The following is a 21,763-nucleotide window of genomic DNA, read 5'->3' on the forward strand; positions in this document are numbered from 1 at the left end:
GCAGAAACACTCTCAGGGAAAGTCTCTCAGGGAAAGTCTATGGGAGTCAGGTGGCTGAGCAGTTAGGGAATTGGGCTAGTAATCCGAAGGTTGCTGGTTAAATTCCCGGCTGTGAAAAATGACGTTGTGTCCTTGGGCAAGGCACTTCACCCTACTTGCCTCGGGGAGAATGTCCCTGTACTTACTGTAAGTCGCTCTGGATAAGAGCGTCTGCTAAATGACTAAATGTAAATGTAAAGTCTACGTGTGCACTGTTTTGTTAACCAGTCGAACATTTATCCTAGTACAGAGAGGAGAGCAAAGACTGTCTAAATGAATGTCTCCAAACATGGGCCTCTCCTTGTCTGAAATAGTAATTCCACACCACAAAAGATCCAGAGGATTTATTCGGCCAATCTCTCCTACCTCCAATATCATGAGCCAATGTACAATACTGTACCAGTCTTGGGCACTGCATTCAGAACTCTCATGAAGCCCAGGAACTGCAACAGCATGTAGGTAGTATTTGAGTCAAATACTTTGTGGACAAATCTCTGAACAATATGACCCTGCCATGACTTGACATACCCATGTGCATAGATATGACATCTATGAAGGGAAGATGGTTTAAAACTGACATGTTTGCAATCTCAGGGGGGATTATGCACACATCAGGGAGATGAAAAGTCTAGTAAATTGGAACACCAACAGATGTTTTATTAGGACGATTATGAGAGACTTTGTCATTTGAATGTGTGGTGACGGTTTGTAATCTTGCCAACTGTGTTGCCAGCTGTATGAGCTGACAGGTAACACGGTTTTGATCCAGAGCACAGCCTGTAGTTTGTCAGTCATCAGGATCAACGGAGGGACACAACATCTAGTCTAATGAGTCAGCTTCATGAACTTGTGAAAACCTTTTTGCAGAGAACATATTGTGTTTGAAAAGAGAGAAGAAAGGAAAACAAGGTAAACGGTAAAAAGTGTCAACTGTGTAATGACACACTACTGCAGTGGGTAACAGCCATAAAACAACCCCTGCTGCAAAAATATCAGTTATTTTCAAATGGCTTCAAGTACTGCAAACATAAAAACGCAAACAGTTCTCATCAACAATCCTTTAACGACCGACAGGCAAATGAAAAAGCTCTGAGTCACCAATCACAACCTGACTCCTCCCTCTCTTCCCGGAGGGCAATTAGGATTGTCCTCCAGCATCTCCAGGACGTGTCATGTGACCTAAGCCCCCTGGTCACATGGTTGTGTTCTTTAATAGGATGAGTGTGGAAACGGGGAGCCTTATCCAGGCCTAATCCAGGCCTAGGGATGGACGATAAATATCCCTGACTCATTATTCAAGGAACACTGTTCCAAATGCCAGAAGGATAACAGCACAGCAAGCCCACGCTGGGAGATAACAGATGAATAAGGAGATATGCCTTTCGTGTAAATTTGTAGTCCACATGTTAGGAGGGTGTTATTTATCATCCCGGACCCCTTTTATGAGGCTGTTATCTGTTTCATACAGATATCTATCCAAACACATAAAATGTGATTACATTGAGCTCTGAACTCACGCTTGTCTCATTGTGCCTCCCCTTTCTAAATCCTTTGCACTGGAGATAAATTTGTCATTGAAGGAGAAATGTCAAAATCCTGTCAGGCTGTGCCTCTGGGAATATATGCGTGTGTGTGTTGGTCTGTCTGTCTGTCTGTCTGCTTTGTCTGTGTGTCTGCCTGTCTGTTTCTGTTTATTGTATTTCATACAAACGGACAGAAAGTGGATCCTCCATGTTCTTATTGTTTTCCTAAACAGACCAGAAGAGCAGGTAATGCTTGGTTCATGATTGCGTAGCCCTGAAGATGAAACCCAATCACGTCTGAATGTTCTCTAATTTATTTTTATTTTTTCTCCCGAAAATTCCACACGAGAAAAGACAAACACTTGAAAAAACTGAATTTCACTGAATTGAAGCGGTAGTGAAGAGGACTTTTTGTGGACACCTCTCTAACCCAATCAGAGGGAAGCGTTGGCATCTGAACAGCAGTGAAAAGACATTCCCTTTAAACTCTCATCAGATTTCATTGAATTTCCCCCCTTGTGGAAAAACCCCTGCACCCTCCCCGTCCCCTCCATGGTGACGGCCCCAGTCGACCTTTCCGACACAAAGCAACGAGCACAAAGAGCCGAGGAAAGACAATGAGAGCCAGGCCGTAGGTGCTGAGGGCACCGACAGCACTTCAGACCAATTTCAGACACACTAACTAGCCTCCTGAGCCCTCTCAATATCTCGCTTTCCTCCTGAGCTGGACCTCAGAGACGCCGGGGTTCTCCAGGGGGTTCTAATTGTCTCTTGAACATGTTCTGCACTGAGCCGTGTTCCTGGGCGAACCCTGCCGACCTAGTGATCCACGGTAGAAATGCGTCCTCCCGGCCTCCGACCTGAGGTCGGTGACTCACGGTAGGCCGTTGATGATGTCGGATGATGATTGGATGATGGAGAAGCCGATCTTGACGTGCTCTGGATAGAGCAGACACCTGCTGAACAGTGTCTCTGGATAGAGCAGACACCTGCTGAACAGTGTCTCTGGATAGAGCAGACACCTGCTGAACAGTGTCTCTGGAAACAGCAGACACCTGCTGGACAGTGTCTCTGGATAGAGCAGACACCAGCTGAACAGTGTCTCTGGATAGAGCAGACACCTGCTGGACAGTGTCTCTGGATAGAGCAGACACCAGCTGAACAGTGTCTCTGGATAGAGCAGACACCTGCTGAACAGTGTCTCTGGATAGAGCAGACACCAGCTGAACAGTGTCTCTGGATAGAGCAGACACCAGCTGAACAGTGTTTCTGGATAGAGCAGACACCAGCTGAACAGTGTCTCTGGATAGAGCAGACACCTGCTGGACAGTGTCTCTGGATAGAGCAGACACCAGCTGAACAGTGTCTCTGGATAGAGCAGACACCTGCTGGACAGTGTCTCTGGATAGAGCAGACACCAGCTGAACAGTGTCTCTGGATAGAGCAGACACCTGCTGGACAGTGTCTCTGGATAGAGCAGACACCTGCTGAACAGTGTCTCTGGATAGAGCAGACACCAGCTGAACAGTGTCTCTGGATAGAGCAGACACCTGCTGGACAGTGTCTCTGGATAGAGCAGACACCAGCTGAACAGTGTCTCTGGATAGAGCAGACACCAGCTGAACAGTGTCTCTGGATAGAGCAGACACCTGCTGAACAGTGTCTCTGGATAGAGCAGACACCAGCTGAACAGTGTCTCTGGATAGAGCAGACACCTGCTGGACAGTGTCTCTGGATAGAGCAGACACCAGCTGAACAGTGTCTCTGGATAGAGCAGACACCTGCTGGACAGTGTCTCTGGATAGAGCAGACACCAGCTGAACAGTGTCTCTGGATAGAGCAGACACCTGCTGGACAGTGTCTCTGGATAGAGCAGACACCTGCTGAACAGTGTCTCTGGATAGAGCAGACACCAGCTGAACAGTGTCTCTGGATAGAGCAGACACCAGCTGAACAGTGTTTCTGGATAGAGCAGACACCAGCTGAACAGTGTCTCTGGATAGAGCAGACACCTGCTGGACAGTGTCTCTGGATAGAGCAGACACCAGCTGAACAGTGTCTCTGGATAGAGCAGACACCTGCTGGACAGTGTCTCTGGATAGAGCAGACACCAGCTGAACAGTGTCTCTGGATAGAGCAGACACCTGCTGGACAGTGTCTCTGGATAGAGCAGACACCTGCTGAACAGTGTCTCTGGATAGAGCAGACACCAGCTGAACAGTGTCTCTGGATAGAGCAGACACCTGCTGGACAGTGTCTCTGGATAGAGCAGACACCAGCTGAACAGTGTCTCTGGATAGAGCAGACACCAGCTGAACAGTGTCTCTGGATAGAGCAGACACCTGCTGAACAGTGTCTCTGGATAGAGCAGACACCAGCTGAACAGTGTCTCTGGATAGAGCAGACACCTGCTGGACAGTGTCGTGATGGAACACAGAGCTGCGCCTGCTGCCACTCGGATGTTGTGTCGATGTCGTCATCAATTCATGTTACGCATTCGGACCACTAAGTGAAACACTGAATACATTTTCAGAAGCAATTAAAAATAGTGGACGTTCACTTTACTGTCACAGTATTTTGTCACTAGGATGATGCCTGCATCTAGGTTGATACCGATGTGTACTAGCGAGTGATGCTAGTCACATCATTTGAAAATCGTTTTGGCTTCACTGTTCATATTGTGTCTGGCTTGTAGTCCTTGAGTCTCAGGTTGGAAACCAGCCGAGTACAATCCTTTTAGTTGTCAGCTAACCCTATAATGATGGTTTTTCTTTCACTAATCACTAGCCCCACTGAAACCCTGGCATCTGAGTTACGACATATAATTTAGGTTGAGCTTCAATACACACCACCAAGTTGTGCAACGCCATCAACATTCTGTATGTGACACAAATGTCAACTGGATGCGTTCACTTTGCCACTGTGATGAAATGGTTCCATGTGTGAGGACCTGCAGTGCTACGTATGAGAGCCACACAACTGGGTCTTTTACTGTGCATCTGGATCTGACACCAGCATGAACAGTCTGAGGCGTTTTACGATCTTCGGATATCGTAGTTAACAGGAGAGACGGACCGTGACATTGCCTTCATACAGCCAAGTAACTGACTGAAGAACTGATGAGTGAAATAATGTAACAGGAATGGTTCGGAGACCACGTGGGTCGAGCGAGGTGATCTCATCTCTCCTGAACAACACAGTCCCAGTCAGTCGAAGCTTTGATCCGTGGTGAACTGCAACCTGTACGACCATTAAAAATCAAAACTCGCCACACACAAAACACCAGCGGTCTGGCACACACACACACACACACACACACACACACACACACACACACACACACACCACATGCAAATGGAATGGCACACACATATCACCCACAAGGACCTACCTGAAGTCACAATAACTTCAATGCCCCTAACTCACCCTCTAAATATGTTCTCGTAAACACATACACATTCTCACACAACACACGCACACGTTTAACACAAACACACTCTCTCACACACAAACACTAACATACATGATAAACACACTTCAATCACTTCATATCTTGAAGCTGTTTTCGGTCTCCTGTACTTCATGGGAAGGACAGAATCACATTGACATTTTCTTAATTTAGCTCTTTCACACAAAACTACTTTAAATATAGAAAGTGCAGCAGAATATCATCAATGAGTAGTCCATACATTTACATTTTGTCATTTAGCAGACGCTCTTATCCAGAGCGACTTACAGTAAGTACAGGGACATACCCCCCGAGGCAAGTAGGGAGAAGTGCCTTGCCCAAGGACACAACCTCATTTCGCACAGCCGAATCGAACTGGCAACCTGCTGATTAGCCCGATTCCCTAACCGCTCAGCCATCTGAACCCCATAATTCTAACAGTACTTTTGTGGTCAGGGAACAGGCAAGAATGGTGAGGACAAATGTAATGATGTGAATGGTGATAGACAAGGAGAATTCTGGAGAGTATTAATAATGATGGTAAGCCAGGATCACCAGAGATTCTTTGGTTTCAATCCTGAGGGGTAGGGTGACTAAGGTCCTTAATGCCCTCAACCTGGTTCAGTACTGATGGAAACGTGCAACGAGCCCACTGATACACCACTTAGCCAGCGACATGGCTGAAAGCCAGCAATCTGATGCACAGGTATGCTGGATTTAGAGTGAGGAATGAGTTTAACCCATTCAGTTAACCCCCTCAAACTCACTCTATGGCGACACCAACTGGTTGAGCTACACTGACTGTAGATCTGAGTTCAACTGAACCCCACAAATGTCACACACACACACAACACATTCAATCAAAAAGTCAGCCTCTCAGCCAGCTCTGTGTAAACCTTCTATTGACATCCAAAACCATTCACAGTATACAGACGAAAATATAATTTCATAATAACAACAATAAAGTAAAACTCATTTGCAGAAGTGTGCTTGATTCCTAAGACTTCAAACACAGCCTGGCTGTTTAGGAGCACATGTCCAGCGCAAGACAGAAACGTAGAGAAGCTGTAAAGCTTTAGCCGAGACTTAATTTAAACCTCACAGCAAGGGGCCACTGAGCAACGCCATGCCAACAGGCTCACTGCAATAGAACGCCTCTCTTTTGTAACCGAAATTCACAGGGCTCCACAAAGCAATAAACATAAAATATTACCACGCCGATTCCAATTTGGCATTTCTAAGCGTGGAGCTAAGCACCACAGTACATAGCACCGAGGAGGAGGGTGTGTTTGATAACATCAGTTTACAGTGAGGATGGTTTATATCATGTAACCTAGCTGATAATGCTGAAAGACCCATGGTTCAATTCCTCACCAGCCTGGCGTTTATTACATCCAATTTACCCCTCGCCTCCCTCCTACTTCAAACTAATGTCTGAACGCCTCCAGTTCCACTACCCCATACTAAAATGTCATCCCTTCCTGGGCTATCCAGTGTCTTCATGTTTAGAACAGCCACACTGACTCAGAAATGAGCTGTCTGAATCCCCAGGGGCAGGAAGTCATAGTAACTAGAGGCAGATGGGACAATAATTCATGTTGTTTTTCAGACGGGGAACTTTCTTCCCACCCTCATCTCTAACCTGTTGCTAAAGGATATCAACGGATAGGAGCAGGAATGAGTCTTGTTTTGCGAGGAAAAAGGTATCTTTGGTAAAGTTGTAAGTAACGTGTCAGGAGTTTTTCAATGCACACGGTGTAATCTGAACTTTGTCATCTTTCATACGACATTTCAATCATACAATAGATTATCAGACAAATTGCAAGGTATGTCTGGTTTCTTGACTGTGAATGGATTCTCATATTGGCTGTCCTAGAGCTTGTGTGAGCCACCTATCTCAGAGGCCAATGCATAATCCATGGGCTTCATAAAACATAAATGACAGTGCCCATGACGACTTCAGTCCGAAAGAAACGTATCAATATGGAAGTAGAGATTTACAGTAAAGTGGAAAAGCCTTGCAAAACACGACCTGCCCCTTTGTAATACAAGCCACTAGAGGGGTGACATCCTATGATTAGAAACAGAGAGTGAACCAATGAAGTGCAGGCTCATCTTTACTAACATTTAATCAATACACAGGGAGTGGAAGGAATGGGCAATGCTGCATAGCTGCCTACCTGCTCAAATACACTTTCAAAGGCGAATGCTCCACATTTAGCTCCCTCTCTTGGAAGAATTTGACTTGAGGTGATTGGGGAGAGTCCCTTTAATTTTGGGGTGCCTAAGCATCTGACATTGGTCTAATTGAGTGAAAAGCAAAGGGTTGTGGCAGGTTTGGAAACTTTAGATTAGGCAGCTTTCACACTGCTTGAGACTATATACTACTATTATTATTATTATTATTATTACTACTACAAGGAGCATCAAGTCCACAAATGCAAATCAGAAAAAACGAATCTCGCTTTCAAAATAATTTGTTTGCATGACAGGGCCTAAATTGCCCACGGGTGGTGGTACCAAGACGTCGCCTATATTAATTCCGAACTCAATCAGATTTTTTTACAAGAAATATAATCAGCAAACATGACAAGACGATTTTAAGTGAGATATGGTCAACAGAAGGGGTATATTCTAACAGACAGATCCATGCAGATTTAGACTAAATAAGACAAGTCTTAAAATGAAGTCATTTTACCGCTGCCTCAGAAGAATCCACAACAACCAATTGGTTGGAATTAAACAAGACAATTAATGACCATCACGAGCGCATTAATGAACATTGCCAAATGAATCACGCGCAGTGAGGGAGAGGATAAAAACAAGAGTATAATCCCTCCGCTGCTAACGGTGTCACTCAAGGATTAGCGTGCTAAGGAAAAATAACACGCTAAGTACTATGCGGCTAAATTAAATGACCTACGAAATGGACTGGAGTACCTTGGACATGGACAAAAATATAAAATACAAATACAGGTGATTTGGTTAGAGAAGTCTTCAAGTTGCTGCAGGTTTTAGCGGGCTAGAACAGTCGACAGTGGGGACTAACTCCCATGTTTAACTTCATTGCCAAGTGATGCCACCAAATGATGAGCTGCAACAGAGACAACGATGAGACTATCGGGTCCAGCAGTCGCGGGCTGAAGTGGAAATTGTGGGTCGTTATTAAATAGTTGTGCAATAGCTTGTGCGTTTGGGAAGTCATTTGCAATGGGACACATGACAGAAAATACTTCGTGGAGAGCTAGTGTAATCTCCACGGTTTAAATCATTCCGCGTAGTTCACCCGTTCACCAACAATATAATCTGTACGTAAACGCTTAAATGTTTTACCTGTATGTCCAGACGCAAAGCATCCAGAGTATAATCCGAGAAAAGATTTTACAAAAACAAAAACAGTTGTAGCCCACTTCACTTCAACTGCCAAGTACGTCCGATGAAATCCACGGTTAGTGATATGATCCACGCAATAAACGTCCTCAGAGGAAGTTTGCGTGAAGCAAGCGCTTTAATCCCTTTCGGAAATACTATCAACAAACGGCGAATGGAGAGGGGATCCTGACTTCAGCACCTCGGTAGAAGTGGACAGCTCCGGTAGTACGGGTCTAACCTCTTCTGTCTCGGGTCTTCTCTGCCACTGAGGCGCGAGCCACCAGCTCCAACCAAACTCACCTACTGGCTGCGTCCCCGATCGGATTTACATACAATCACAGGATGAACCAATCAAAAGCCTGCAGAGGGCAGCCGTAGTGAGAGAGTGGATAGAAGCGATGTGGATTGTCTGATGCCACCCGTGCATTGCCCTTGACTGAAACGAACAGTGTTTCTGTGTCAAACCTCGAGTTTCCCTCGAGAAAAATTGGTCATACAGTATCACACCGACTAAAGCCGTCGTGAAAGCGAACGGACTGTTGGCAGAGCAGGGAGAATGACAAACATGTTTTTACAAACTAATATAAAATGTGAACTTTTTATGAGACTAAATTTGTTGTAGTGTAGTATATCACACGAGCCATGAATAACAGTAATCTGTTTTGATCAGAAAATCTCAAATGGATTCTACTCAAAGTGCATGGGCATGCTTGCAAATCACCCGGGCATTTAAAATGACACCAGACCTCACAGTTAGACAACACAAGAACATATATGACATTCAAAATTAAAATGATAAATCCTTATAAAATCGGAGATGCACAATCAAGCCATGGGTTGTGTTGTTTGGGTTTGAGTGTCACATACACATTAGCATAATGACACATGTTGCGTATGGATATTCATCTCGGCCATATGTCAAGCCAGTGTGTACCTGCTACTGTCACATTAAGTTAAAGCATGATTTATAGGGGAAACTAGAGGAACAACTCTATTTGCATTCTCCCTCAGTGGGTTGCCACATCTGTGCTTAGACGACTATGGATGTGACTAGTGTATCACTTAAAACTGCACTGATTCATCACATTGACGATGGTATAGTCTTGCATGCGAATAGGATCTGAAGGAGGAGGACGAGGACAGGAAGAGGAGGTATTTTGTAATCCATTTTGGGTCTTGAGAGACCAATGCGCATGTGTGTGCTCGCATTGGTGTGTATGTGTGTGAATGTGTGTGTGCATGTGTTCGTGCATGCTTTTGTGTGGGTACATTTGCATGTGTGTGTGTGTTCTCCCTGGAAGGGTTTCGTGTGGAGATTCTAACAGACTATGACACATGCTACGGGCAACATCGCTGGCACAGGCCACATGTGACATGTAACTAGTTTCACAATCCATTATACATGAAACTGTCTGGAGCCAGGCTGTGGAGCCAGGCTGTGGAGCCCAGTGTCAGCTGCACTCACTCGCCATCCTGCTTCCAGAGGCCACGGCATCCCTGGTTCTTCTTCTCCTGGTTCGATGGAGGATCTGTAGTCTCGGGGGGGGGGGGGGGTTTAGGGTTAGGGTTAGTGTTAGGGGGGGGTGCTGTGTAACCTCTTACACAGTGGTTCCTCAGGGCACCCCTGTCCTGCATGTTTTCACTGCTCCAACACACCTGCTTCAAATGAACGGGTCGTTATCCAGCTCTGCAGAAGCCTGCTTATGAGCATTCATTTGAATCAGGTGTTTGAACAGGGAAACATCTAAAAAATGCAGGACAGGGTGCCCTGAGGACCAGGGTTGGGAAACACTGCTCTAGAACACAGACATAGCCAATGCTTTCCACAGACCGTGTACGTAGGCTATCACACAGACCGTGTACGTAGGCTATCACACAGACCGTGTACGTAGGCTATCACACAGACCGTGTACGTAGGCTATCACACAGACCGTGTACGTAGGCTATCACACAGACCGTGTGCGTGGGCTATCACACAGACTGTGTGCGTGGGCTATCACACAGACTGTGTACGTAGGCTATCACACAGACTGTGTGCGTGGGCTATCACACAGACCGTGTACTTAGGCTATCACACAGACTGTGTAAGTAGGCTATCACACAGACCGTGTACGTAGGCTATCACACAGACCGTGTACGTAGGCTATCACACAAACCGTGTACGTAGGCTATCACACAGACCGTGTACGTAGGCTATCACACAGACAGTGTGCGTGGGCTATCACACAGACTGTGTACGTAGGCTATCACACAGACTGTGTACGTAGGCTATCACACAGACTGTGTGCGTGGGCTATCACACAGACTGTGTGCGTGGGCTATCACACAGACTGTGTAAGTAGGCTATCAGACAGACTGTCTGCGTGGGTTATCACACAGACAGTGTACGTAGGCTATCACACAGACAGTGTACGTAGGCTATCACAAAGACTGTTGTGTGACTAAGGAGCCTCCAAGAACGTGTCAAGAAATCATCAATAACTAAAATAAAACCACATCAATAACACCAACAGGGCCTAGCCCAGTTCACAGCAGACCTCAGCCAAGCCTAATGGAGTCCTAGCAGCAACTTGGCAGTGGTTTGGTACCTGCAGACACCTCTGGAGTTTGTTAGAGTTGAAAAAAAAACTTTCTCTGGAAGCCCAGTCCCTCGAAACCAAGTTTAAAGGGGGAGGGAAAAAAATCCTTACTCGGTTAAGATAAATAGTGGTCCAGTCTCACAGCACAGCCCCTGTCTAGCCTGCCCACTCATCTCAGCTGGCAGTAGCATTGCCCTTAAGCTCTGACAGCGTGAAAGAGGAAAAGTACGACTTATATTAGTTGGGTCCGTTAAGCTCCTTCCAGCTGTGTACCCACCCTGGCAGCAAAGAAAAAAGACAAAACACACAAGCACAAAGAAAGCTCACATATGGACCAGGGTGATAATTCTGATGTGTGTGCAAACTTGATGAAAGCTTTTTCCACAATCGCTCTGATGTTGAAATGCAACAGGATTTAGACACCCACACAAGTAGGAGAGCTAATTACTCTGTCATCAGTAACAGAGAGGCACCACACAACACACAGACACACAATAGAATACAAACACAAATGCGCAAACACACACAGAGAGACTCACATTCATGCCATGCACACACACATGCACATATACACAAACTGTACTGTAAGATATCTGTTAAATGCTTTTAGTTCCAGGTTGTATTATGTTTAATTAAGATATAAACAACGTCTCGTCCAACTTGTAATTAATGTTATAGCGTGGCGAACAGCTTCCTTTCCACATAGGATGTACTGTACACAGTATCTTCCCCATGGGACACAGTGAGCTTATCACGTACAGTAGAATGGAAACAACCGTTTGAAACGAGGCTGTTTGTTCAGAACCATCCTCTGCTTTCTCCTTTCCTCATTCCTGCGTTCTCCAAGTACCACCGCAGACCTGAAGATTGTTCTGGTCTTGATTCAACAACGTGATTGATTAACCGTATCTGTTTCATTGATCGGGTGATAGTTTCGCTGTGCTACTTTTGGACTCTTGAAACGACACCAGAGCTGCAAAGCCTCTTTTGGGGCTGGTTGTTGCAGTCAGAGGAGATTCATCCTCAATTCTACATAACACAATCATAAAACTGTCATCCTCTCGTCACGAGGGATGCTGAAGCAACAGACAAAATAGACATAAGATCGGCTCGTTGAATTTGCTGTGTTAGATGACAAGGCATTTTTGTTCGCCTGGGAACACAACAAGAGAAAGTGACACAGGCTCGTCTTGCTGACGGGGTAAGTGCAGGCAATTTAGCACCTGTCCACAGGTAGTGAACACTGTGAGGAGCCATAAGGGCCTCTCTCATACGTTCTGACATACTCTCTGACTGAAAGGGTATCGTGAAAAACGAGCACTCACCAAAGAGGTTTAGTAACTGAAAAGTAAAAAACAAAACAATATAAAGCTTAAAAAAAAACAATTCTGCAAGTTGCATAACGGTTCCTGTCATCACATTCACATCAAATATACTGTACGCCACCTAACATTTATCCACAGCATGGATATTAAAAGTGTTGTAGTCAGCATAATAAGTGGGCTACATTTTTTACTCAGATTATCTCAGATACGCTCTGATTTACAGTAATTAACGCAGACCCCCACAGTGAGGGATACTAATAACACTATCTCTTTTTTTTTATTATTATCTCACCCAAAAAAACAGCCTCCTGTTCTTTAAAGCTGGAACAATTTCAAGTTTAGAATCAGACAACACTCCTCCCTCTCCTCTTTACATTTACATTTAGTCATTTAGTAGATGCTCTTATCCAGAGCGACTTACAGTAAGTACAGGGACATTCCCCCAAGGCAAGTAGGGTGAAGTGCCTTGCCCAAGGACACAATGTCATTTTTCAGCCCGGGAATCGAACCGGCAACCTTCTGATTACTAGCCAGATTCCTTAACCGCTCAGCCACCTGACTCTCTTTGATTGTTTCTTCACAGCCTTGAAGGCACAAGACCTCAACAAGCACCCACTTACACCTCCGAGACGACTCCCAACCCACCTCCAATCTCTCTCTCTCTCTCTCTCTAATCACATTTTACTCACCCACAAAACCTTCCTCTTCAGCGGCTTGCAGGCCCTCAGACAGGAGCCCCACAGAGGCCCTAACCTCCTCCGCGTATTGCTTCTCCACTCCCATCATTGTCTTACCCCAGGCGAGACGCTGTTATCCCACATCAGCGATGAGCGATATCTTCCTGTCTGTTGTATCTCGTTGGGGACCTTTCATCCTCCCTCCCCCGCCCCTCCAGTAAACTTGGCTCTGTGACACCAGCTCTCATGTCGACGACGGGGTGTCCACCTTGTTCTCTTGGAGCTCTGGTATTTTTTATTTGCCCTTTGAAGCACCTGACCTACAATCTATTGCTGTTAGATCTAAACATTCGGATGAATCACTTTGAGATTTATACATTTAATGCATAGATGCATATATATTTTTATTGAAAATGTACCATGTGTAATCTTTGTGACTGACCAATCCACTTACTCTAGTCCTGTAGTGACATCTAGTGTCCACTGAGGGGAAGTGAAGCATCAACAAAACAGTTTCTACCTGAGGTCTCGAACCCACATGGTGCTCAGTGAGGTACAGTTCCTCAGACACAGGTACCTCCCAGCAGCAATGATATACAGGCAGGGCCACCACTACTGATGAGCCCAGGTTTGGACTCGCACACTTACACAAGTATTTATTGAATTTGAATATAACTGTGCTCTAAATATTAAAAAGAGAGAGCGGTTGTGTTTTAACATCTTTGGTTGGACCTCGCTAAAGCTCTGATTACGGCTCTGTGTACAGAAGGTTTTCACTGTAAATGACTTTTGTGTTGGAAGTGTGTGTGTGTGTGTGTGTTGATGGGGGGGGGGTTCAAGTGATAATATTTGTTTTTATAAGCAGTCGTTCGATATTTGGAAGTGCCATAACTTGACAGACCTTCTGAAAATGTGAAGGTAGCATGTCGTTACAAGAATGATATTTAATAGCTTACGGCACACTGTCAGTAAACGTTTCAGAGTTTGAGTTGGCTATTTGTCGCTGTTGATTTGAATGTGTATCCTTGGGTGTTCAATTTCCCCATAGAGCGGCATGAGCGATCAGCGTGAAATAATCTTATTATGATGTGTTTGACTGTGTGGAAGCCTCAGGCGAAATTCTGTTTTGATGACATTTAAATGTGTGCTAAGGTAGGATATTCTGAGTTTCTATACACTGTGATCTTTATCTTCTCCCACAAAGACCTCATGAATGTCATGTAGCGTTTTTCTAGGTCCCAGTACTTTTGAAAGCTACGTTTAAAAACCATGTATGACATTTGAAAGTATATTGTGTCTCTCTCTAGAGACACAATATACTTTCAAATGTGACTTGTGTCAGAGACACAAGTCACTTTCGCCTCTCTCTCTCTTTCTCTCTCTCTTTCTCTCTCTCTCTCTCTCTCTCTCTCTCTCTCTCTCTCTCTCTCTTTTCTTCTCTCTAACACACTCAGTCTGTCTCTGCATAAGCGTGAGTAGTTGTGTTTGCTGGGTCACTCATCACCATTGCTCGGTGCGAACACAAGGGGAAATCATGGCAGCGCATCGGGTCATCGTCTACGGCGGAAAGGGAGCATTAGGTTCTGCATGTGTTCATCATTTCAAATCTAAAGGATGGGTAAGAAATTATTTTGATCGTTGTGAAAATGTTGCCGGTTTGTATTTCAGTATAAAGCCTAGCACCATTTATTTCGCAATAGCCACTTGTTGATACACCCTACCCTAGCTTAGAATGTTAACGTCATGATAAAGAGGCAACCATAGGCTATAGGCTATTCATTTGACTGAAGCTTTCGTAAAACTTTAAAACTTGTATTATTAAAGACAAGCATACACGTATTTTGTAACTGCATTCATACCAGTCATGATGAACATCTGCATTGATTTTCATATTAATCAATTGATTCTCATGTTTTTATCAACAGTGGGTAGGCAGTATCGACATAGGAGCGAATGAGGAAGCGGACGCGAACGTGTTGGTGAAGTTGTGCGAGTCCTTTACACAACAAGCTGGACAGGTAGGCTAGTGGACATCATTATAGTGGGAGATGACACCTGGGTCGGCTTCTATGGTGACAAGTGGTTTATTGACTGGTGACTAGCTTACAATGAAACCGCTCACTTTATCTGTCTAGTTGCACATAGCCGACATAGCCAGGAGAAACCACGACACTTTTATGATGCTTCTGTTCATATTTAATAGATAGGCCTAGCACTACATCGGACCAGCTTTTTGTTGATGTTATGCTATTTATTATACAACTGGACGCTTCTAATGTGGTTTATAGTCATAAAATATAACATGTTATAAAATATTACGTTGCACTAAATTATTCCAAAGAGAAAGTCAAGATAAAGCCAGGTTATTAGCTAGGCTTACCGACGATGCCAGACGGATGATGTTTAAGTCCTATCTTTCTCTCGCAGGTGACAGCAGATGTGGCCCAGTTGCTAGGGGAACAGAAAGTGGATGCCATCTTGTGCGTGGCGGGGGGATGGGCGGGAGGAAATTGCAACTCGAAAGGTCAGAGTTCAACAACAACACGATGCGATATCATCAACTAATTTTGAATCCGCTAATGTATCTATGTGAGACATTAACCGCACAAAGCCTGTCATCGGCCGTTCATGTGAGGGACCTGTTCAGGGGAAACCCTTAAATTAATTATAAACGAATAGTGAACAACATTTGCTCTGAACAAAACCTTGATTTAAAATATTTCTGAATATGTCTACTTCAGATTTGTACAAAAACGCAGATATGATGTGGAAACAGAGTGTTTGGACCTCCACCATCTCCAGCCACTTGGCCTCCATTCATCTGAAAGCTGAAGGACTGTTGACCTTGTCTGGGGCTAAAGCTTGTCTTGCTGGCACTGCTGGTAAGACCATCTTACTTCTATCCAGGAACATGTTATGATACATTACCCTGTTTTACACCAGACTATTTCTTTCAGACTTTGATAGTGAAGGGACTTTGGTGCAGCCCACACATATAAGCAGCCAAAACTAATAGCAGCTTACGTGATCTGGGCCTTTGAGTTCAGAAACAATGAATGTAAATTAGGAGAGTGGATGGGATAGTATGAATCATTGTGATTTTAAATAAGTTTGTTGAAGTCATACCGTGACTCCCTTGAGGATCACAATACCCTGAACAATGTAAGCTAGTATCTGGTACCATAAAATATAATTACCCCAGAGCCTTCCCTCTATAACACCCTGAACCCTATGTCTGTGTGTGTTGCCCATGTGACCCTGATCCTGACAACAATTCCAATCCTGATGCCGTCCACACAATCCTCCCGTTCTGATTGGCTAAGGGACTGGGAGGAGGAATGACTCAGCAGTTCTGGTCTACATGTGGTCCTGGTTAGGAGCTGCAGTTGTGGTTCTCTGTGGAGAGGATGATTACCTCAGTATACCAGGCCAGATATTGTATGACTACACCCCCCAGGGTTTAAGAGGTTTAATGGTCTCAAGTGGCTGTTTTTTCCTCTTTTGGAAGTTTTAGGATAAGAAGATATCATGTTGATTTCCATTATTAAGTTTTGTAGTAGTTCACTTCTAAAGGAGACTCTGAAAATAACACAAATACACATTGTGTGAATTAATTTCAGGGAACACCGACTGTGAACAGAGAGATATTAAGAGACGAAACTTGAAACTGTATATTCGTTATATCTGTACACATGTCAGAAAGCTTTAATCAAACAAGCACACAAAAGCCTGTTTGCTTTGCTGGGCCCCCCCTGAACAAAGTGTGCCATCTGTGATGACGATGGGTGATAACGACAAACAGTGCCTATTATCTCAGCCACAAGCAAACCGCTGGTCGCCAGAGATCACATGGTAACCTACATTGTGGACATTCCATAGTGGGCTTAAAAGGCTTAATCGTACCACGTGAATGCCCGACCATGACCTAAAGGTTTGACCGTTGACCCTGGATTCGGATGTCTAGTTTGAAAACCTTGTTTGAAGGGATCCAGTGTGCCTACACTCAGGTTGAAATCACATCTGTGTAAATTGACTCCAATGATCCGAGTTTCCCCTAACTGTGCTAACAGGGGGTTTCTGCTTCCTGGTCTAAGTGACTGTAAACGAACAGAGCTGTCCGGCTCTACAGACATGTGTCTGTGTTTCCCATTAGAAAATTAGTTCCACTTCTGTCCTCCCTCCTGGAGGGAAAACAACAGCTTCCAGACTCACGTCTTTTTATCCTGCCCTCTCATTGGTTCCTTCCTCTAAGGTAGTCTGGGTATGCTTGTCATGTATTCAGGGGTAGAGAGCCGATACAATCTCATGAAGCACAGTTTAAATGAAAAAGGCTGAAATATTGATTCCAGATGCTCTAGCAACAAACACTGATGTAAGAGATCAGACTGTTATACATACCTCAGAAGCAAACCCCCTCTACAAATGTATCATGAATTGGCGCATTAAAATATCTATAACTACGTCAATCTTCATTTTCTCTTTCTCTCTCTCTCTGTCTTTCTCTGTTCTCACTCTCTCTCAATGTCTCTTTCTCACTCCCTCTCTCTCTATGTCCCCCCTGCTCTCTCCCACTCTTGTCCTCTCCCTCTCTCTCTCTCTCTCTCTCTCTCTCTCTCTCTCTCTCTCTCTCTCTCTCTCTCTTTCCCTCTCGTCGCCTGTCCCCCCCCCCTCTAATCCAGGGATGGTGGGTTATGGGATGGCGAAGGCAGCAGTCCACCAGCTATGCCAGAGCCTTGCAGGGGATGACAGTGGCCTGCCCTCTGGAGCGGTTGCCGTGGCCACCCTCCCGTGAGTCACCCCCCATGTTTTCAACCATGTCTCTAACAATGACTACCTCTCCCATGTCCCCTATAGGAGCAAGCATTAATGACTACATCTCCCATGTACTCTACCGGGCCTGAAATTAATAAGATTCTCTAAGCCTTCCTCAACTGTGCATTAGATGACATATTTACATTTAGTCATTTAGCAGATGCTCTTATCCAGAGCGACTTACAGTAAGTACAGGGACATTCTCCCCGAGGCAAGTAGGGTGAAGTGCCTTGCCCAAGGACACAACGTCATTTTGCATGGCCGGGAATCGAACTGGCAACCTTCAGATTATTAGCCCGCTTCCCTAACCGCTCAGTCACCTGACTCCCTACATATTTATCAAGATACGTCAGGTGGCTAGACGGTTAGGGAATCGGGCTCTCTTTCCCTCTCTCCCCTCTGTTGCCCTCTCTCCCCTCTCTCTCTCCCTCTCTCCCCCTCTCTTGCCCTCTCTCTCTCCCTCTCTCCCCCTGTCTTGGCCTCTCTCTGCCCTCTGTACCCCTCTCTTGCCCTCTCTCTATCCCCTCTCTTTCCCTCTTGCCCTCTCTCTCTCCCCTCTCTTTCCGTCTCTCCTTCCCTCTTTCCCTCTCCCCCTCTCTTTCCCTCTCTCCCCCCTCTTTCCCTCTCTCCTTTCCTCTCTCTCCCCTCTCTCTTTCCCTCTCTCCCCCCACTCTCATTCTCTTGCTCTTGTGTTCTCTCCCCTCTCTCTCTCTCTCTGGCCGTCACATCTGTTTAGCATCAGTATCATGACTTGCATTTCTGCTGAAACACACAGGCAGCCTGGCAGGCAGGCCTAAAACAAACTGTACATCTCATCTGAGAACTGAAAGCATGCAAAGAAATGTGATTACTATTAGAATATATTAATCTGCTACTTACTACACTGTATAACATACTAGAGTAGTAGATAAGAAACATTTTAATTTGGTAAATAAGATACATGTACACTGTTTGTGTAAAACAATTGCTGAGATAGTTGAGATGGATCCATAAATATACATAGCTGGTAGATGTGATGTACAATGTGGTATAGCTGTGTAGTTGTATAACTGGTTAGCTGCGTAACTGAGCTGTGTAGAGGTGTGTTTGTGGTGTAGATAGAGACACAGTCCAGTATTAGCCAGAGGCTGTTCTCAGTCTTACCCCCAGAACAAGGCATTGGAACTGGTTATCATTTCGTTTCATTTGGCAGGGTTACCTTGGATACGCCAATGAACAGGAAGTTCATGCCTGATGCAGATTTCAGCTCCTGGACTCCTCTGGAATACATTGCAGAGTGAGTCTTTTATTTATTTATTTGCAGGATCATTATCATTGTATTTCCAATACTTTCTTGTATTCCTACTAAACATATAAATATACTGTATTTCTTGTATCTTCAATAGTGCTGTCATACGATTAAAATATTTTATTGCATTAATGTCATAGTTAACTTGCGATTAATCGCAAATATTTATCTATTCGAAATGTCCCTTGATTTATTTTTGTCCCTTCATTGTTTCTCATTTTAATTCTCTTATCAACATGGAGAAGTGGATCGGATTGCTTAGTGAAAATGTTTTTTTTTAAATTGAAAACAACATTGCCTGGCTTTGACGAGGGGGCGGAGAATTCGAATCAGCTGTGTGCTTGGCCATCAAGTGGTTTGGGGTTTGCGTTAACGCCGTTAATAACGCGTTTAACTGACAGCACTAATCTTCAACAATACCATTCTGACCATTTAGTACAATTGTCATAATCATTTGCCTGTTCATGGGAAATTCGATACGACTGCTGTATTATGTACAACAACATACAATCCAAAGCCTGGATTTAAGGAGAGCAGAGAGATCAGAAGTTCCATATCTCACCACAAGGTGGCAGTAGTGGGTTCACAACGGTTACTAGGGGAGGATGAATCACAGCCCAATCACATGACTGGCCTCGCTGTTGACATCATTGCCAAGAATAGAACCAAAGGACACGTATAGACTTGTGTATTGTAATTACACGAACTGATGCGTTACTAATTGAAGCCTTTAATCTTGAGTGGTTTGAACAGCGCTCTCCTGTCTGTGTGAACTGTAGAAAAACAAAACTCTACCTGCTCTTCCGCCTCTAGCAGAGATACGAGGGGTGATGAAACGTTGTGTGGCGTCTAAAAGTTGAGTCTCCCTGCTGAGCTTAAAGAGCTGCTGCTGCGTGTCCACCCCCCAGCCCAGGGGGGATTAGACGGGATTTGAACCAACCTCATAATCCCACAGGGTTTGGACGATAGTAACTCTACAGATTAACTGTGGAGGCTGATGAGGGTCCACGGACAGGGACTCAGAGGGTCGGGGTAATTAGCACCTCACCCCTTCTGTCAAGCTCTCATCTCCACCGCTGTCGCTAGAATAATCTTTTCATAAATGTATCTCAACTGTTTTTGTTTCCCCCAGTAAGACACCACCGGGAGGAGAATGTGGTGTTGTACGTACGTAATCATATCCTTCTTCCTCTCCCCGTCCTCAGTATCTTCTCTTCCTTTATTCTGTTCTAGAACGTTCTTCCTGTGGTCGACTGGCGTGGACCGACCAGCGTCAGGCAGCCTGATGCAGCTGGTTACCTCCGGGGGCAGCACTCAGGCCGTCCCCACACAGTAGGGGGGAAGGAGGGATGAATGGAGGAGAGGGAGAGGAGGTGTGACAGATCGTTAGAGATTGTTAGAGAAGGAGAGAGGAAGGAAGTGGGTAGGGGTTTGTATGAGGGGTGGGGAGGGGAGGGGGGGTGTTAGGGATGGGGAGGTGTTGATGGGGGAGGGTGGGGGAGGGGTGAGATGAGATGAGGTGGGGAGGAGGAGGAGGAAGGGGTGAGATGAGATGAGGTGGGGAGGGGGAGGAAGGGGTGAGATGAGGGTGAAAGTAGAGAGAAGTAGAGCAAGATGAATGGTTGGGGTTGGAAAGAGAAACATTTCTTTTCTCACAAACCACAGTATCCCAGCTCCACCTAGGACCTGCTCTACATTACAGTGTTGTGCTGTGTGGCCAGAACAGAATCATGCACATGACTCATGCTACACTAGACAGTGACTAACCAAGACGTCTATCACAAATATAGACCTGAATTACCTGACGTACTGTTCCAATTCAGTACTTACTTATTACAGAGTAACTACACAGACACAAATCCTTTTTTGTATGCTTCGGATCCTTAAGTTTGTGTTTTATGTCGTGTTCTGTGACGTAAATCCACTATTACTGCAACCAATGGAACCCAAAGACTGAGTTAAGCCGCTGACTTTAAACAAACGTACAATGCATTCTAGTGGAGTGGCCTTACTGTGTGTGTGTGTGTGTGTGTGTGTGTGTTGGGTTCAGCTGACTTGTCAGACGTAACTTCGCGCCTGCGCCCACAGTAGGATGGTTTTAGGCTTTTCCTCATCCATATTGTCAGTGTTTCGAAGCAGGGTGTCTGTATTTGTACCAGTGTACATGGTTATTGTGTTCTCTGGCCAAATAAAAATTAAAACTCCTTGTCACTTTGTGTTTGTTAGTCAATGTTTCCTGTAGAATGTAATGCACCACGAACTCAAGAGCATCTTAACCTGCAAATCCTGCTGGTAACGTATCTACCACTAGATGGCGATCTTCCATTACACCCATTGCCGACGATCAGTCCTGTTCTCATGGAGACTATGTTAAAGAAAAAGTACAACTCAGCATAAGGTTAGATTTATACTCAAATGAAGTATATATTGATAATTTTCTTTATCTAAATTGAAACTTTACAGACGTTAAAGACATTGTACCGTAGAAACGTGATTTTCTGCCTCTTTGAAGAGCGTGTGGAACTTGACAAAACGACAGACGGGTTTGTTCACTTTGTGCAAACATTTTACAGCAGTGGCAAACCGGAAAGCATTGATTTTAACTGTTGGATTATGGCAAATTGATATTTATAGGCCGCACTGCTGTACACAAACAGTAAGCCAGTAAACCAAACGGGTCTTGGGCAACCAACACCGTAT

The 21,763-nt window shown here is 44.8% G+C and overlaps 2 protein-coding genes across 2 annotated transcripts in view; one reads left to right on the forward strand and one right to left on the reverse strand.

Moving 5' to 3' along the window:
• Positions 1 to 8,468, reverse strand: part of fstl5 (follistatin-like 5) — a 90,579-nt gene extending 82,111 nt beyond the window's left edge. Inside the window, exon 1 of the mRNA XM_067247623.1 lies at positions 8,344 to 8,468. Within this exon, the coding sequence (XP_067103724.1) occupies positions 8,344 to 8,366 (23 nt within the window). The 5' untranslated portion in view covers positions 8,367 to 8,468. The remainder of the gene's footprint in view (positions 1 to 8,343) is intronic.
• A 5,918-nt stretch (positions 8,469 to 14,386) lies between these two features.
• qdpra (quinoid dihydropteridine reductase a) lies at positions 14,387 to 20,481 on the forward strand. The gene is made up of 7 exons (XM_067247110.1): positions 14,387 to 14,581; positions 14,889 to 14,981; positions 15,391 to 15,487; positions 15,705 to 15,845; positions 17,643 to 17,751; positions 18,968 to 19,051; positions 20,297 to 20,481. The coding sequence occupies exons 1-7, from the start codon at positions 14,498 to 14,500 to the stop codon at positions 20,397 to 20,399; spliced, it is 711 nt and encodes a 236-aa protein (XP_067103211.1). The 5' UTR covers positions 14,387 to 14,497; the 3' UTR covers positions 20,400 to 20,481.
• The last annotated feature ends 1,282 nt before the right edge of the window (positions 20,482 to 21,763 follow it).

Source organism: Osmerus mordax, chromosome 12 (genome assembly GCF_038355195.1).
Source record: "Osmerus mordax isolate fOsmMor3 chromosome 12, fOsmMor3.pri, whole genome shotgun sequence".
Classification (NCBI taxonomy): Eukaryota; Metazoa; Chordata; class Actinopteri; order Osmeriformes; family Osmeridae; genus Osmerus; species Osmerus mordax.